At 38.4% G+C, this 19,758-nt stretch overlaps 1 protein-coding gene across 1 annotated transcript; it reads left to right on the top strand.

Annotated features, from left to right (window-relative positions):
• Window positions 1-4,177: 4,177 nt before the first annotated feature.
• Window positions 4,178-15,334, top strand: LOC121305467 (NXPE family member 1-like). Its single transcript, XM_041237108.1, has 6 exons — window positions 4,178-4,212; window positions 6,814-6,937; window positions 7,727-8,424; window positions 9,645-9,706; window positions 10,063-10,281; window positions 14,557-15,334. The coding sequence occupies exons 2-6, from the start codon at window positions 6,824-6,826 to the stop codon at window positions 15,096-15,098; spliced, it is 1,635 nt and encodes a 544-aa protein (XP_041093042.1). The 5' UTR covers window positions 4,178-4,212; window positions 6,814-6,823; the 3' UTR covers window positions 15,099-15,334.
• Window positions 15,335-19,758: the final 4,424 nt, after the last annotated feature.

The following is a 19,758-nucleotide window of genomic DNA, read 5'->3' on the forward strand; positions in this document are numbered from 1 at the left end:
TTTTTTTTTTTATTTCTCAAACGTGTTGGGAGGTCAAATGATTTCAGATTTTGCCTAGTTTTATAGTACAAGGGAAGGGAGGGGCTAGGGAAAGAAGCTGAAGGCAGTGCTAAGGGTGACTGATGCCTGTTCTGACTGGCTGAGAGGAAGGAACGTTTTTCAGATGGGATTTGGTTTTTAAAACTTGGTTAGCACTTATTTTAAAAGGTGTGCCAGTGGTGATATTTCTAGTGCAAATAAAGGAAGAAATTTATTTCGAAGTCTTGGTTACAAACCCCCCTTTTTTTTTTAAGACTACACATAATATCAAAGTAACAAGAATAAAACATTTTAAGAAATTGGTTAAGAATAAAGCCCGCTCGTACTAAATCAGAAGCTGTAGGAGCAAGATGGAACTAAATAGCCAAAAAAAAATTCGTTCTGGAAATGACACCCTCTTATTGCAAAGCTCTGACTTATTTTATTTTATTTTTTATTTGTTTTCCATAAAGTTTAAATCTGTTTTGGACTTGTTTTCTGGAACTAGACAGTGGTCTAGAAAAAATGCTTTCTTGGTTAGAAAGATAGGTACATAGTCCAGTGGAAGCATGTTCAGAACTTTTATTTAATTGATGAAACACTTGTGTGCATCTCAACTCCACAGCCTGTCCTCTCTCCGGTGTGTGGTCTTTGATCCCCAGCCCTTCAAGGGAAAGCTCTTTTACAAGCTCTTGTGTCAGCTTTCTTAGTTAAAGGATAGCTCTACTTGCACTAAAGAAATGTTTTCAATAACGTACCCGCAAGTGTTGTGGCACTGAAGCTTCTGTATTTCATGTATTTTATTTAGTTATCCGCTGTTCTGTTGAAATACTAGGCAGCTTTTAAAGAAGTTTCACTTTTAGTGAGAATAATTACCTCAATGAAGGACAGTTCTCAAAGCAAAATAAACAGCATTGAAATATAAACACTCCCTTGAAATCCCTTTAAAAAATAAAGCAACAAATAACCAAGATCCAATATTCAGACAAGAACGAGTTAAAAAAAATAAATAAATAAACACACATTGTTGAAGATCATATTTCTGCAGCTAAAGCATTGGAACGAATCTTTGGAGAAATGTAGCCCTTTCCCTATTTAACAAGACTGAAAATAATTTTACGTTTAAGCAACTGCAAAAGTATTAGCGTGTTCTGTAATTATGCAAGCAGTTGTTTCACATCGTGTAAATTAGTCATTTTATATATACTTTACAGTGAACATTCCTGCCCCTGACACTAATCCCGTTGGTGCTCAGGAAGGGAAGGAGAGACCAAACCAGTCTTGCCCTAATCGCCACTTACTGAAAGTGTGCAGTAGTGTCCCACAGCGAAGACGCTGTTACTACATTCCTGAAGATTGAACGGTAACTAGTAGGTTTCCACCCTTCCCACCACATTTCAACTGGATCACGTTGTATCAAGCTCTTTTACAGCCTAGAAGAGAATCCGGATCCAGGATCTATCAAGGCGCACTCAGTAAGGGGAGTGGTTATACCTGTGTTGAACTAAAATCTCCCAACGGGTCCTGCTAACGGGTTCTCCTTCAGCTCGGTTGTTAAACATTATATAACTGGGTTGTGGCTTGTGATCAGCTTACTCTGTGTTACCTGCGGCTTTCTCTACTAACATATAACCTACCAACCTCTTACCAACGTCCTTTGCTGTGGTTCACTTTGTGTGTTCAGGTAAGAATATGATCACCTGTAATTCGTAAAGAGGATGTATGTTACATATTGCCTATGACATTGTCTGCACTGTAAATTAGTTACAATCAAGTTTTGCATTTGACCAATACATAAACCGCAAACTCCAACCCCCCAAGCTATGCTTCACATCCATTCCTCGGATGACCTGGTAAGAAGATTGTATATACTGCAGGTTGAATATGATAAAGGGGTTTTGCTAAATGAGACATTTTTCATGGCATAAAGACTTGGGTTTTTGGGGGTTTTTTACGCATAAAGGTTTAAATATTTTTACAAGTTATACAGCTCCGCTGTACCAAACATTATTTTAATTACATTGTTGGTAACCATGGTTTTGTTGCAGGTTGAATATGATAAAGGGGTTTTGCTAAATGAGACGTTTTTCATCATAAAAAGTTGATTATATATATATATATATATATATATATCTATATATTATATATAGATATATAGATAGATAGATAGATAGATAGATAGATAGATAGATAGATAGATAGATAAAGCATAAAGGTCGATTTCACCCATTCTCTGTTTGAATTGAAAAATAAAAATCGAAAAAAAAAAACTTTCCAAAATAAACGTCGATATCAATCGTTGATTTTGTTGTGGTGTTGTTCAATATTGTGTATTGTCACCTCCTGTGGTCCCTCCTCTCTCATACCCCTTCTCCACTGGCACATCATCTGACCCGTGAGGGCTCGGTACGGTACAGGCACTGGCTACTTGCCGAACCAGAACCAGACCGTGAAACTCCGGCCTCACAAGACATTAGAAACAGGCTCCGAGCCGAGCCAGAGGCGCGGTTAAGGATTTTCGTCATTGAATTGGATCAACCAATACACACCTGTGGGGCGTACACGTCGATTTGTTATTTTTCTTAATCTGGCTTCCAATTTTTTAAAACAGCTGCTTGACAATAATGCATAACCTTTCTCCGGGGGTCAAACAAAGGACTGTACAGCTGTAGCATATCTACAAATACGGCTCTCTCTTTTTTTAAACAGCTCAGTAGCTCAGTCCCATTTCTAACCGACTTCCACCTACCCACGGGAATAAAGTGCCTTTTAGTCCAGGGTCCTCTGCTCCCTTTATCTAGTACCCTGTCAGGTCGGGAGGGAGATTTAACAAACCATTCACACTGATATGCGTCTTTGTTGTTCACGTTTCAGGTTTTCTTTCTACCTATACATTTTCCTCTGACTTCCTTGCCCCTTGCGCGCTTGACAAGTTGTTGTCATTAAACATCTGTTATTTTTAATCTTTGATTAAGCATTTTATTATGGTACAGCCTGCTATAGAGAGAATAGCCATGTGCGTAATTATCAACAGCAAGTCAATCCAAGATCCCGTCATACTTTTCAAAAGCATACATTAATATATACAGTGCCTATAGAAAGTCTACTAGCCCTTTCCAGTTTTTCACCTTTTGTTGCCTTATAATTAAAATGCATTAAAATAGTTATTTATTTCTTTTATTGACCAGATCAAGGTGTGCAAAGTTGGTAGAGACCTATCCCAACAGACTCACAGATGTAATTGCTGCCAAAGGTGCTTCCACCAAGTAGTATATATTTTTTATGTATAATACAAAAGAATACAAATATATATATATATATATATATATATATATATATATATATATATACTATATATATATATATATATACATATGGCCATTAAAAGTTATAAAATAAATGTAGTCCTTTTAGTGGTACCACTTTAGCAACACGTAAAACTTAAAACAATACAAGTCCTTGAATTAGCAGACATCTGATCCTTAAAGCGATGTGTCCAGTGTGATGTCTTCATCGCCGTTCAACGTAATTCTTCAACCTAAAATAAAACATTGAGAACTAAAATATTCCTAGCCCTCTCAGCTACTTCAGGTCTTTTATTAAGGATTTGATCCTAAAATCTCAGCCTGGAGGCGTCCATCCTAGTTTTTTGTATTCACTGGAGAGCTCTTAAAGGAACGGTGCCAAATTAAAATAAGTCTGCCGACTAAATATTCATAACATCTTATTTTGATTTAAGGAACCTTTTCAACAGTAATAAAACAATTCTAGTCTTTTGCCCGTAACATACACTATAGAATAATAATAAAACAGTGTCTTGTTTTATAGGGGGTTAAACAAGCGTTCTTGTTTGCTGCATTATCTGATATGATTTTTGATCAAAAACTCACCAACAACAGTTTAGAATGAAACACTTATCCTTTCACCTGTATGATGACCTAGAAACCGCTCACAAGACAACAGCTTTGGGTGGTTGCTTGTATATCTTCCAACTTCCTTTAGTATTCCTGCACTCCCTTCTTGTAGTGAATAAGCAGAGTGGTTAGATGCAATGTTTTATGTGTAGCACTAACCCTACAGTAAGCTTGTCAGTTTCAGGAAATGTTTTACTGATTAACTGTTCTAAGGTCAGTAGCAGTGGAGATATTGATCAGTTGTTGTAACTCGAACACGGTTAGAGCAATTCCTCCAACGGTACGTTCATGTTTCTTTTTGAAAGTTGACTAGATACAGATACTGAAATTATTCAGAAGGCTAATGTATTCTTAAATATACATTAGCATATTGGAATTAGTAACTCTTCTGCAATTGTGTAAAACATATTCAATAATGTATTTACAGTGTATAAATTTGACCAATTGCATTTTCAGTTTGAGCTATTCCTGGATTTAATTTTATACATATACATGTTTAAAGTCTGTTTCACAGATTATCATTTTATTTCTCTCTCTCTCTCTCTCTCTCTCTCTCTCTCTCTCTCTCTCTCTCTCTCTCTCTCTCAGATAGCTAGTATTTAAGTGATAGCGCCCGTCGATGTCCAGTAGCTGTGAATTGAGCCTTCATTACGATGTCTTGTCAAAGTCATGATTTCCCTTGTCTCTAGACCAGCGTCAGAAAGTATCAATGTTTATGTAGCTTTTGATATTATAAGATTAGTTGTAGATGAAAATTTTATGGGAAAAAGCCGGTATTCATGGGCGGATTGATTTAAAATATAATTCACAGTTAAGCACTTCAACGCTCCAGCAGGCATCTATGCAAAATAGAAGCCCGCTAGATCTGGAAGCTGATTGGCTTTATAGCGCACCCAGAGAGAGTTCTTTCTGTTGAATAGAAAACAGGGATTTTCTTTGTTTGTTTCTATTAGGTTTGAGTAAGAAGCTGACAAGGCTTCCTTGTATTTCAGAATACTATCTTTCCAAGCGAGAATAAACACTTGCAGGTTGGAATCTTTCCATTTGGGTTCTTGTTTGCATGCACGTGTTTATTGAACCATGGAGAAAGTCTTGTAACTCTACTTGTGTTTCAGAAATAGTGCTCACAGTTGTATTCTAGTAATTCACAAGCATATCTTTCTGATTCTGCCTGGATGGATGCTTGAGTAGGCAATGCTTCCAGAAATATATCACTAATTTATGAGTTCTGAGGGCGAACTTTAAGAAAACGCATTTTTAATAGGGCTAGGTGATGTTGATTCAAAAAGGATCGCTGAGTGATCAGAGAGCGCCAGATCTGTAATTACTAAATTTTGAACATTTAAACCACAAGTGAGAATTAAATGTAAAGTTTGACCATGAATATGGGTGGGACCATAACATGTTGGGGGGAAACCGCAAATGAATCTACCAGTGACCTAAAAGTCCTAACAAAGGGATCTAGAGCCACATCAAGATGTGTATTAAAATCACCCAATGGTAAAATTCTATCACGCTTAACCGTCTTTGTAGATAATTCAGAGAGTAAGAGAATTTGGTCTAGGTGGTAGGTAGATTACTATAATGCAGAGCCGGGGTCTCCAACCCTGGTCCTGAAGAGCTACTGTGGCTGCTGGTTTTTATTTCAACCAATCTCTCAGTTACTTAATTGAACCAATTATTGGCTTAATTAGTCAAGATGAACAGGCGTTCCAGATCTTTAGCTAGTGATGATGTAAAACACGGATAAAACTTGCTGGACAGGGGTTCTCCAGGATTAGGTTTGGAGAGAGTTTTTTTTTTTTTTTTACAGAAGCAGTTTGATAGATGTATAACCATCAGTATACTTTAGATAAAGTTCCTCACCGAAAATGGTAGTAATGCCGCCACCGCGGCCTTGGTTACGTGCCTTCTGCTAGGAGAAACCAGACAGACAGGCCTCTATTAATGGAACAGTCTCGTCCTGTTTTATCCATGTCTCAACCAGAGCCAGGATGTCTATTTCCAACACCAGAATAAAATCATTAATTTGGAGAGATTTATTACCCAGAGATCAGGTATTCAGTAATGCCACACGAAAAGAGGTTGCTGTTGAATTAATAGCATTTTCAATAACTATCAAATTTAATTTACACTTTTTTGAACATGATCCCTGGAAAGAAGTTCGCAGTAATGACACTGATAGGGCAGCCTGCTTGTGGGGTTTGTATGCAAGGCTGGGAATTCACAATAGTCTCCTGGAAGCTTAGTGAGTCAAAGGTGTTTAAAACAGTTTTGTATATTTTCTGCTAGTCTCTGCCTCTTGTTAGGATGCAGTCCATCTCGCTTAAAAAGTGATCATTAAGTTAAGTTTCAAAGTGTTCGTTAAGGGTCTCAGTTCTCTGTATTGAACGTCATTTCTACCCACATGAATAAAAACCTTTGTTTTTTGACCACGATTTTTTAGTTTGGCTGAAATGCCATGAACTCTAGCGCCTGAGATGTTCCCAACAGACCCTTTCTGTTAAAAGCGGTCAGATTGGGTTTGAGGGTTAATTTGGTAACATTAATTGGGCATTTATTATATCTTGTGTAACTTACCTGTAATTAGTTTATTGTTTAGTCAAAAAGAAATACAAATGAAAAAAGTTTAAAATCCTGCCTATACCCAGTCTAACTGGTTGTAGCGCAATGTGGGACAAATACCTAAATACTTAAATTGTGCTGCATAATGTGACTCTACCTACCTCCCTCTTACCTAAGTGGTGCTGCATAATGTCCAGAGAGAGTTTTGGTGACTTTCTGCATTCCTGTTGCTGCCTCTTCTACCATTGCTTCGTCTCTCAATCCTGATACACTAGTGTACAATCAGGAGCAGACTAACCTCTCCTCTCATCTTCAGAGTACCGGACATGGCTGGAGCAGAAATCACCCTGAACAGGAAATCTCATCTCCCATATTTCAATAAGATGAAGATTTTATTTGTGATTATCTTGCCTTTTGTCCTCTGTATATGCTGGCTGCTGGTAAGATTGTCTTTTCCTCTGTTCAGTAAATCAACGCTCCTTCTGCATTTTATAATTCAAGGGGATATAGTAGAGGCAGAGGTATGTCTGTATATCACGCGTCTCCATACATCTGTCATGAAACTTGGTATTATTTAGCAGAGGTTATTGGAGTATCACATTCTGGGGATAAGGGGGGTCTGTCCGTACCTTCATCCAATTGTATGTCACACATTTTTGCTGACTTTTTAAAATAGTATTAATTTCCCCTCCCCTCTGATGTATTTTAGCAAAATTTGTAATAATCTTTAGACACACAACACATTGTTCTAACCCTAACCTAGAGCTCTGAAGTGCTTGTCCTTCATGAATCTATTGTCTGAATGGGGTATGGCTTCATAATCGAAGGCTCAGATTTACATTAAATACGACTTTCAAATCTTTCCACTGCGGTTGGTCAGATTATGTTTATATGCATTCATTTGGCAAGACCTGGACTGTTTTGTCTATAAAACAGATCAAGATATTCAATGGGGAAAATCTGTTGAAACACAGAAACAACAACATAATTATAGGGCAGTTTTTTGTTAGTTTTTTAGTTCTAGTGCAATTTTTTTTAATTAATCCTAGATTCAAACCCAAATAATTAAAGCTTAATGTTAAAACCTGACTTTCTATCATGTATGATGCATGCATGTCAAAAAAGTAACGAAAGTATTTCTTAGTTAAAATGAAAATACTGGAATATGATAGAATCCCCCATTGCAGCTCCAGCAGTGGAGAATGACTCCTATCTTTTTACTCTTGCAGCGTGTTAAGGGGTTTGACAGACGACTCCTGTTACCTCTCAACCCAAGATTACATGATCCAAGAAGAGCTACTGAAGCAAAAGTCAATGAAATATTGCAAGCGCTAAAAAGACACATACCTACAGTAAATCAAACTCAACTGGAACTCACCAGCAGTGGCGCACACAGCCTGGTCACCTTAATGAACCCGAAGGAGAATTACTGTGTGGGAGAGATCGTCAGTGTCCGAGTGGAAATGAATGACTACCAGGGCAAACCCAAGACATACGGGGGAGATTTCTTTCTGGCTCGGATCCATTCTCCAGAGCTGCAAGCAGGAGCGGCGGGCGTGCTTGAGGATTTCAACAACGGGACCTACCGCGTCAACTTCACTTTGTTTTGGCCGGGCAGCGTGAAGGTTTCGGTGCTTCTGATACATTCAAGCGAGGTGGTCTCGATGTTATCACGAGCTAAAGAGTATTGCAATAATAAATTTATTTTCACAGGCACCTTTCATAACAGTACGCTACAGGAGACATCTATATGCGACATTCATCTGAGCACAAATGAAACCGTCTGTGAATTCAAGGACAAGGGGAACCAGGAATCATTTTCCTGTTTCAAACCTAAAACATTGCCGTGTGAGACCCTGCATTACACAACATCAAGGAACGGCAAAGCGTCCTGTCTAACCGACGTTGAGAACGACCTTCTAAAGAGGTTTGGTTTCTCTTTACTCTATTCTGTATTTCTAAACCAGTGTACGTGTGGAGTAAAGATGTAGATCTGTGCCATTTACCCGGTTGGCTTCATTTCTTTACATTGAATTCAATGGGCTCTGCGTTAGTTGTTCATGAACCTTGCAATGAGATTTCAAGAGATAATGAAGTGTATTTCTGCCTCAGTAAAGAGATGATTCTTTAGCTTGTCCCTTGAATTTGATGTGTTTCGACCACTGGAACAATGCAAGTCATACCAAACTGAACAAAACAAAGCCCTATAATACTCTCATAATATCTACTGAGAGTAACAATTACCAGGCTTTATTACTGACAGGTAGAATTATACAGAGAAATTCACTACTGCTAGAGTTTATGAATTAACCCTGATACAAAGTTAAATCATTGACAGTGTTTCCCCTCTGCTGCGTGTTCCAACTGCCAGTGAGTTTAACAGTGTAACGACACATAAACCCCAGCCCAGCCCAGCCCAGCCCAGCCCAGCCCACTAGAGATACTTTTTGCAACGCCCAAACTGCTGCACATTCCAGAGAGAGAGAGAGAGAGAGAGAGATGCCCACACCCACAGGGATGGAAATAAGACTCCTACTGCATCGCATTTTCATCCATTCGCCCCATAGCAGCCATTGCATGTATTGAAATAGTTCAGTTCTCAGTAAGAACTACTTAGACAATTAAATTATTACTGAAATGATCACAAGTACCAGATGTTACAACAGTATGATGAAATCTAAATTCTGTGAAAAGAAGAACATTCTGGGTGCCAAAATACTAAACAAAAACCGATCAATCAGTGCTCCAAAGGTCCTTGTAAAGATGGTCAGTGTTGTAAGCAGAGTAAAGAAATGAATATAATATCTGTAAACAAGTGTGCACAATTCCAACTGATGTGTTAGCAAGCTACCTGTATTGATACTAATATTGTAAAGTTACGCACACATAGCTTGAACATTATTGTCATGCACAATAATGTAGCACCTATTCATAATAGAAATCAAATAGGGATCAGTCAGCTTATTCTGGGAGAAGCCTTCAGGTACAGTGATGGTCTGTCGTCAGGAGACCCACACTGGCCAACCTGCAATTACAGGTGCTCTCATGCAAATGCTGCGATATACATGGTCTCTGTGTGTGTATTAATGCCTCCTTAAAACATGAAACTGTACAAATGCAATAAAGAGGTTTTCTTTTCTTCTGAAGGTCTACGGTTGGCGTGACAATCCAAAATAATTTCAAAGACATTACAGTGGTTACCTGTAAAGGTAAGGTTCCTTTGTGATTTGATTATGTAAGTGATTTGAATTCTTAAATTAAAATAGTACAACCTTGAAGTAACCTAAACCTCTGGGCTAATTAACTAAATACTTTTAGGAAAAACAGCAACATGAAGGATGTCTAAATGTTTGTTTTGCAAGTATTATGTGTTGATCTTCACATGACATACCATTGTGAGACAGCTTTATCGAGAGATAATGTGTCTTGTGATCTCGACATAACAAATCTGTAATTGTGTTTTCCTGTCCCTAATGAGCCACCGTAGTATTGGTCTTTTTATTCTAAGTGTAGAAAGCATTTTAATAACACTGTCAGGCTGTCAATAGAACGCTTTCTGTTTTAGATCGTGTTCCTCAAGCTGCTGGGAAGTGTGAGCTGGGAATGAGCTCTCCTATCCCCAGTGGATTTTTCCATTCAGACCGGTGGAGTTCTTCCTATTGCAGAATGAGCAGCTTCCAAAATGTGAACGACATGAACCAGTGCCTTCAGGGGAAACAGTTTTACCTGCGGGGGGACTCGACAATGCGCCAGTGGGTTGAATATTCCACATTCAAACTAAACGGTAAACAGATCTTCACTCCAAGTTAGATCCGTTATGTTTATTTACTACTTCAGTTGTTCTAAATGTAGCATGGAAACCTTTCAAGAAAACCTTTGTCATGATCCTGATACAGATGCAGAAGCCAAAGTCAAGGAAGTATTGAAAGCGTTAAATACACCTTTTTGAATTAAATCAAACTCATTTGAAACTCACCAACCACTGCCTGATCACTATGAACCTGAAGGAGAATTACTGTACGGGAGAGATCGCCAGTGTCCAAGTGGAAATTAATGACAGCTGGGCTGTTAGTATATAAAAAAGTGCCCCTCAAAGTTTTGAACCATCATAAAACTTTGCAGACCCTCATTACAAAGAGGGAAAAGATTACTCCTAGGATTAGTGTGCATCAGTGAAAAGGGTATGTGAGAAAGAAGGACTACCTTACATGGGTTTGTTATGAATTTTTATATATTTTTATGTATTTATTTATTTAGAGCAGGGCTTCTCAAACTCAATCCTGGGGACCCCCTGTGGCTGCTGGTTTTCAATCCAACCCAGCTCTCAATTAACTAGACCCTTCATTGAACTGATAATTTGCTTAATTAGACATTTTTACTTGTTTTCAGCTCTTGAACATTTTCAGTTCAAGTTGCTTATCAAATGTTACAGCTAACTTGAAATATGCAACTGTTTAAGAGCTGAAAACAAGTAAAAAGGTCTAATTAAGCAAATTATCTGTTCAATTAAGGGTCTAGTTAAGTAATTGAGAGCTTGGTTGGAATGAAAACCAGCAGCCACAGGGGGTCCCCAGGACGGAGTTTGAGAAGCCCTGATTAGAGCAAGCTTATATATCCTCTGTACGTGCAAGTCAGCAATAGAGGGTTGGTAGATTCTGAAATTTCTCTGTTCTTTCTAAAGCTGTAATTAGCACGGTTAAACCTTGGGCTGGATTAAATCAAGCTCGATTATTTTATAGTTCTGTATTCTTTAATACAACATGGTGGCTTTGCTCTCTCTGTAAGGAAGATGTAGTCGCTACACTACACACCACTGCCAGATATTCTGTCTGGTTACACAGGGCTTGTCAAACATATGTAGAATTAGCAAAGAAACGACTTGAAGTATTAATTCGCTGACGCGTTTGGGTAACGGGGCCGAAATGATCCGTTACTTCACGTTTTCATTCATGCACTTATTGAGTTGAGTATTTTGATTTTGTACGCGTTTTCTTTGATAGGGCACTTTATGATTGATTTGTAGCACTTTATTGCTGCTTCCTCGCTCGGCTCCGGAGCTAAATTAATTAATTACCCGGCATTTGAAAACAATATAGTCACCTGTCTATAAATATCCCTTGATGGTTTGTTTTCGAGGATGGCTATCCACTGTTTGTCTTGCCTGTGCGTGTAGAAACTTTGGACTTTGTTCTTGCTGCTGTGAATGATTAACCACTTGCTTTGTGTGTATAAAAAATGGAATCGTTCATTATAATAGCAATGTGATGTGTTTGGTGTATTTGATTCGTTTATGTTAGTGTGATCAGTATTTTATTCGCGCTTTTGCACAGTTGATTTGTTGCTATAAGTGTTTATAAATCTGCACGGTTATATACTGTCGATGGTAGTAATAATTGTTGTTGTGCGTATCTACGATCAGAGTCTATGTCCTCTCCAAATAAAGCCTGCAGTTATTTTTAATCGCTGTAGTTTGTGTGTTCCTAGTGGTCTGTATCCCAGTTCCACGCCCTGTAAAATAACCTATTTAAGAGACGTGTTTTAAACCACCGTTGGTTTTAATTGAGGGTGAAATTCCCTCTGTGGCGCAGGCAGGCTTTCCTGTTTTATCCATTCTGTGGCGCTTGTCCCGTTCTGTCGCTGCGGGCAGATGATACATATGCATTAAAAGGAGAGTTGTTTAGACTGCAATCCAGCGATAAGCTAGTTAGCCACCGCGTAAATTATCATGTGAAGTCTGGTTGGGGCAGGTTGTCATATGCAAATCCTGTAGGAAGAAGTCTTATATTTTTTCTTCTTTTTTTTTTTATACCAAATTGTGGAATGAGTCACCATGTAATGCTGCTTTAAATTATTTCCTGTTTGTTCTGCTGGTTCTGTGGAGGCTGTGGGATTATTCTGTAGCATGGGTCAACATTTCAAATAGATGGATAGATAGATAATGTGTGTGTGTGTGTATATATATATATATATATATACGTTTTTTTTTTTTTTTTTATTTTTCGGTCGTCTGGGTTTTCAAGATGTAGTTTGCTTTGTTTAGGATTAGATATTCTGTCTTTTCACAGACACTATCTTTTACTCAGCTTTGGACTATATTGGGTCCCTAACCTGTAATTGTTAGTTCGATTCAGATCTCTAAAAGCTGTATGTGTGATTGCTGTTCTCTCTCGGTGTTTAATATCTAAGCGGTGCATTTAATTGTTCAAATCTAATCAGCATACTCCCGAGTCGTGATATTACTGTCTTGACTGTTTTATTATTATTATTATTATTATTATTATTATTATTATTATTATTATTTATAGATTTGTAACTTCCGTTAATGCTTTAGAACAAAGGGTTTTAGCAAGTAGCTTAAATCTGTTACACAGTGAGGCAATGTGCCCCACCCCTGTGTGTATTTGTGTTGCATGTGGTGTGTTAATGTTGGTGTATACGTATTGGTGCACGGGATATAAATGGGTCTGTGAGTGGTTTAAAATATATAGCTGCATTTACTTCACGTGCATTTAAACTTTTTAATAGTATGTGAGCACTGGGTTGCACAAATTAATTCACCTGCTGGGAATAATTAGTAATTGAATCCCAGCACAACAGTATATATAGATGCACGTTTCACTCACTCAAGCGTTGTGTGTTCGATGAGTGGAGAACGGCTGAGAGAGAGGAGATTAGTTTAAACATTAACGATTGCTACTGTGCTGTGTCGTGGAACTTTTCAGGTCCGCAACTAAAAGAGCCAACTGCACCAGGTGTTCAGAGATATAAAGCTTTATTAGTTTGCGCAACACATCAGTGTTAGGAAGCCCGAGCAGTGTTCTGCCATACAGAGTTAGCATACAGTTATTATACCTTTACAGAGAGACAGGGTCGTTTCCCTTTCAACCAATAAGCTAGAGCCAACCCAGTTGGGGTAGCAAAGAAAGGGAAATAGGTATTTACAAGGTAGTGAGAAATCAACTCAGTAGATTGTAATGCAATAAAAGTTTAGGTGGAATGTTGCTGTTCCCTTTTGTCCCACCATCTACAGTTTGGTTCCCAGCAACATGTATCTGCAGTTTAATACATTTACTTTATTTCTATAAACTTAATAGATCACAAACTCAAAATATTTTAAAACATATAACTCGGTGAATAAATGTAGTACAGGGTAGCAACAAACAGATACAGGAATGGTGCTATGCAATTATTCCCCTACAGCTGGTTGAACCAGCACGATACTTGTTTGCTCATTTATCTCTCTGTGAAACAAAACGCCACGTTAGCCAAAACGAACAAAGTGTTTTTCGTTTGCAAATACTTTTATTTCATGTTTTGTTGATTTTTTTTAAAGAGCTCAGCAGTGCATTTCATACACCATACCCCCTTTGCAGTACTGTGTGCGTGTTCATTTCTGGTGTGACCTAACTACTTAAACCAGCCTGTCACACACAGTGATAGGTTGAAACAATGAACCGCCTCCTTCACATAGCAATGCTTAGTGCTAATTGTTTGAAACACAACATGTCAGCACTGGCACGGCGATACTATCAGAGACAGTACTGTCTCAGTATTGAGACAGTATAACTTTCTTGCAGGCAGTGCAAATGCTCAATCTGAAACTAAAGTTAATGAGAAAGTTGAAGGTACTGCTACAGTAAATGTACATTCTAATACCTTCTGGCATTGCTTTATTGAGTGTATCATTCTGCGTTAATCCATTCCATAATCTCACACTAGTGAGCCACATAACATGACTATATATGCAAGCGTTTGGACTGCCTTTGCCATTCTGTTTGAATTCCTCCCTTAAACTGTCTGGTTACTGACAGTGATCAATCTGTTAACACACCGAGGTCTTTCTCTTAGCGAGCCTGTTCTGTTCCCTATATGAGTTGAAAGGGGTTGGCAAAAAAGAAATTCCTCTTCATGCGACTTCAAAGTGACTCTTCATTATTAAACACGCTCCCCCCCCCCCCCCACCCCACACCCCCCCAAGAAAATTTAACACAACCCCCAGGTTGGGACGTGCTGTTTTAGATTATTAGATTAGCCATTAATCTGTTTTCTTCCTTCACAGAGCTGAAGTACACAGGTAAAACAGAGACCCATGCACCCAAGCTTGCTGTTGACAAGACGAGAAACATAACCATGTCCTGGAAGATGCATGGATTCCCTTGCATTTCATATTCACCATGCTTTATGGATGGTGGGATCTATATTGTTGAAGAGCTGGACAGACTCGCTGGCAGGGAGAACACTGTTGTAGCTATCTCTGTGGGTCAGCACCTGCGTCCTTTCAACTTGAAATTCTACGTTACAAGAATGATGAACATCAAGCAGGCTGTCGCAAGACTTCTTCAGAGAAGCCCTTCGACCAGGGTGTTTGTTAAATCAGAGAACACCAGAGAACTCAGCTCTGAGATGATCTGGGCAAGTGACTGGCATGGTCACCTCCAAAACCTGGCTCTGAGGGAGGTGTTTCGGGGGGTGAAAGTGGGGTTCATTGATGCTTGGGACATGACTGTAGCTGCAAACTCATTCTCCATTCACCCAAACAGGAATATCATTCATAATCAAATTGCTTTGTTTTTGTCATATCTGTGTGGTCCAAGTGTTTAGCGGGGAGTCTTTGTGTGATTGGTGCTTTGATGTAACTGTTCTAATCATCATGTCTAAATGGGGGTAGAACCATAATCTAGACTTGTGGAATATATGGTGCTTAAACGATGAATTCCCAAAAAATCTGAGTTAGGCAGAAATAAATTTCTAGGGGATAAAACTTGAGTAAAATGAATTATTTTCTTAGCAAAAAATAACGCTGTGTAACAATTTTTTTTTTTTTTTTTTTTTGTTCCTGGGTAGTAAGTGTTATTTCCTAATTGCTTATGCCTCAAAAGTATAGAAAATGGCTATTATTCCCCACAAACTTTGCTTTTGTGACCAGGACAGTGATATTTCAAAATATCACTATTTCCAATGGGAAAACGGGCAAATGTGTGTCTTCTCGTTCACATAAAGTCAGAAAAAAACAACATATGAATCCAAATTAACATGTATTTATACTAAAGTAATACAAAAATGACTACAAAAGATTTAGAAGTGAGTAGTTTTTCAAGATTTACGATTATACTGTAAATTTGATTGATTTGAAAATAGGGTGCAAAGGAAAACACTTAATGAATATTGTACACAATACCCTGACAGAGGGCTGAAATCCCTGAGGCAGGACGAAGTCTGCCTTGTCTCCCTGTGATTGTTCAGCTGTGTTGAAGCAAGATGGGGGAGCTTAGACTCTGAATAATAACTAAATGTAAAAAGTAAATGTATGCTATGAAAGTCTTTCTAAAACACTTATCTGCTGCGTCTTCTACGGTTTATTTGAGACAATTTAAAAATGTGTGAAGGAGCTTTATCTTAACAAAGTATTTCAATCAGATTGTTGGTAATCATGGTCTTGTTGCATGTTGAAATATGACAAAGGGGCTTTCATAGTATTAAAAATGATTTTTTTTTTTTTTTTTTTTAAAGCATAAAAGTTGATTTCACCCATTATCTGCTTGAATTGAAAAATAAAGATCGAAAATAACTATAAATTCTTTCTAAAATAAACGTCGATATCAATCGTTGATTTTGTCTTGGTGTTGTTCAGTATTGTGTATTCTCACCTCCTGTGGTCATAGCCCTTCTCTACTGGCACATCATCCAACCTGTGAGGACTCGGTATGGTACATCTGTACCGTACAAATACAGCATTTTTTTTTAAGCACCCAAACATAAAATCCACTAAAAAAAACTATCTTTGGCAAATCGGATTTTTACAACCTTTTAAAGCCTTCTGCCCACGCTGTTTCTCCTGCCTCCGACTCCTCCACCGGTCCGTCTCTGTTCGACCTCCCGTCCCTCCTGAAAGCGCTCTTCGCGAAGGCTATCCCTTTCCCCTATATATAATTATTTTTTAAGTAGCTTACCCACGTTATTCTGCTTATTTTATTTGTTTGTTTGTTTGTTTTCTTTCGTTGCCGCTGCTATGAAAAAGATCTGTTGACTGGCAGGTTTGAACGTTGTTCTCTCGAGATCTCTTAGGCTGTGTGATAGGGTTATGATGGCATTACAGGTGCACAGATCTCAATCAAATAGAAAATGTTTTGGACTAAGCTTAAGGAAATACGGAAGACAGAATGCGTCCAGATTTCATCAGAAAAGATTTTGCATACTGGTTACAAACGATCATAAACGTTTGGAGGCTGTTAAGTACCCAGGGCGAGTTCAACAGTAACAATATGTTGAAGCACAAATATGTTGAAGTACCTGAAATGTGCAGTGGGCCGAGCTGCAGTCAACAAGTAACTTTACTGAGGTTAATGTCATTTCAGCTACTGCCAGTTACATTGACATTATAGAGTAATGCAAACAATATACTGAAGTATGAACTACAATTCTGAATGTATTATAGATTAATATTCAGGGGGAACGAACCGTGAAACTCAAATAATCACCACGCCAGCTACAGGGTTTGAAACTTGAAGAACAAGTTTACTGCACCCTGTTTAACTTTCTTGTTAAACAACCGAAGGGCTTTCACCAGAAACGTACAGAAAATAAAAGGTTTTTTTAATCTTTTTGTGTATTTTTTACACAATTACACAATTACATTGTTCTTTCACATGTCTTCTTCAAACAGCATATATTATATATATATATAGATATATATATATATCTATATTATATATATAATATATATAATAAATTAATTACTGTTTTAATAGAAATACCAAACAAACGTGCTTATTTTATTTATTTGTTTGTTTGTTTTCTTTCGTTGCCGTTGCTATGAAAACGATCTGTTGACTGGCAGGTTTGAAAGCTGCTCTCTCGAGATCTCTTTGGCTGTGTGATAGGGTTATGGTGGCATTACAGGTGCACAGGTCGCGCAATTTCGTGCTGTGTGAATGGGTATTATAAATAATGTTTTACTCGTCTCTGAGACGGCTCACTAGCGTCATTTGTGTGTGAAAGTGGAAAGGACTGAAAAAAAAATATGTAGGCTTATCAGGCATAATAGTACACGAAAGAACTGTACAGCTGAACACAGAAGACTTGTATACAGGTAGACCTCGATGCAAACCACTTCTAAAGAAAACGCATATAACAAACTGTATGCAAAATATAACTTTTCCTCCAAAAAATGGCTTAAGTATGTTTGGAGAAAAAGGGAAAGCCTTCAATGGAGAAAAACTTTGTACAGTTAAACTTGGAGGTGGTTTGATCATGATACGGGGACTGGAGACACCCAAGTGACTGATGATCGAATGAATTCAGCCGTGTATCAAAACATTCTACCCAGTAACCGTGTGCTCGAAGGCTGGTTGGCAGAGTGTTTATCCTCCAACGCGACAATGACCCACAGTGTACAGCGACGTCAACTCAGGAGTTCTTGAAGAAAACGTTCTGGAATGGTATTCTGCAATCACCAGATCTCAATCAAATAGAAAATGTTTTGGACTAAGCTTAAGGAAATATGGAAGACAGAATGTGTCCAGATTTCATCAAAAAAGATTTTTCATACTGGTTACAAACGATCATAAACGTTTGGAGGCTGTTAAGTACCTGGGGTGAGTTCAACAATGATTACACTGTAACACAAGTTTTGTTCTTGGGTAGTAAGTGTTATTTCCTAATTGCTTATGCCTCAAAAGTATAGAAAATGGCTATTATTCCCCACAAACTTTGCTTTTGTGACCAGGACAGTGATATTTTGAAATTTACCTATTTCCAATGAGAAAACGGTCTTTTCGTTCACATAAAGTCAGAAAAAAATAACATATGAATCCAAATTAACATGTATTTATACTAAAGTAATACAAAAATGACTACAAAAGATTTAGAAGTGAGTAGTTTTTCGGGATTTACGATTATACTGTAAATCACTTTCACGAATCAGCCCCCAAATGTAGTCTCCCATCATGTTCTCGTTATACTGTCCTTGGTAGCGACGTTCAAAGTCCAGTATATCCTGGTGGAAGCGCTCGCCTTGCTCCTCCGAGTACGCTCCCATGTTCTCCTTGAATTTATCAAGATGAGCATCAAGGATATGGACTTTGAGGGACATCCTACAGCCCATTGTGCCGTAGTTCTTCACCAGAGTCTCAACCAGCTCCACATAGTTTTCGGCCTTGTGATTGCCCAGGAAGCCCCAAACCACTGCGACAAAGCTGTTCCAAGCCGCTTTCTCCTTACTAGTGAGCTTCTTGGGGAATTCATTGCACTCCAGGATCTTCTTTATCTGTGGTCCGACGAAGACACCAGCTTTGACCTTTGCCTCAGACAGCTTAGGGAAGAAGTCTTGAAGGTACTTGAAGGCTGCCGACTCCTTATCTAGAGCTCTGACAAATTGTTTCATAAGGCCCAATTTGATGTGCAGTGGTGGCATCAGCACCTTCCGGGGGTCCACCAGTGGCTCCCACTTGACGTTGTTCCTCCCCACAGAGAACTCGGTCCGCTGTGGCCAGTCCCGCCTGTGGTAGTGCGCCTTGGTGTCCCTGCTGTCCCAAAGGCAAAGATAGCAGGGAAACTTGGTAAAACTGCCTTGGAGACCCATCAGGAATGCCACCATTGCAGCCTCTTGATGCCATCTCAGAAAAATGCAGATATGTATCCACTTAGGCAGCTGGAACTAAACTGAACTGGTGGGCTTAAGGCCCCTGTATTTATACTACTATTTATATTACTGGAAAGTTCTAGAAAGTTCTAGAAGTTACTCCAAGTTTGCTCAGCACTAAATCTATCTGGAATGTTCTGAAAAACAGGTAAATTTCAAAATATCACTGTCCTGGTCACAAAAGCAAAGTTTGTGGGGAATAATAGCCATTTTCTATACTTTTGAGGCATAAACAATTAGGAAATAACACTTACTACCCAGGAACCAAAAAAAAAAAAAAATTGTTACATGGTGTAATATGTTGAAGCACAAATATGAAATGTGCAGTGGACCGAGCTGCAGTCAACAAGTAACTTTACTGAGGTTAATGTCATTTCAGCTACTGCCAGGACCAATAGACTGCCTTGACATTATAGAGTAATGCAAACAATGTAATGAAATATGAATTACAATTCTGAATGTATTATAGATTAATCTTCAGGGGGAACGAACTGTGAAACCCTTTTAAAGCGCCCAATAAAGTCCCAGTACGAGAGAATGTTTTAAAAAACATTTAAAAGGCATTGCAATAGTCAATCCTAGAAGATATAAAGGCATGCAGCGGTCTCTCAGCATCGTGCT

This window comes from Polyodon spathula, chromosome 43 (genome assembly GCF_017654505.1).
Source record: "Polyodon spathula isolate WHYD16114869_AA chromosome 43, ASM1765450v1, whole genome shotgun sequence".
In the NCBI taxonomy this organism is placed as follows: domain Eukaryota; kingdom Metazoa; phylum Chordata; class Actinopteri; order Acipenseriformes; family Polyodontidae; genus Polyodon; species Polyodon spathula.

What these genes read in the sequence shown, in the direction of transcription:
- LOC121305467 (XM_041237108.1), top strand. Translation starts at nt 6,824, where the DNA reads ATGGCTGGAGCAGAAATCACCCTGAACAGGAAATCTCATCTCCCATAT. An exon ending in TCTGTATATGCTGGCTGCTG is followed by an intron (nt 6,938 to 7,726) that starts GTAAGATTGTCT and finishes TTACTCTTGCAG; the next exon opens with CGTGTTAAGGGGTTTGACAG. An exon ending in GAGAACGACCTTCTAAAGAG is followed by an intron (nt 8,425 to 9,644) that starts GTTTGGTTTCTC and finishes TTTCTTCTGAAG; the next exon opens with GTCTACGGTTGGCGTGACAA.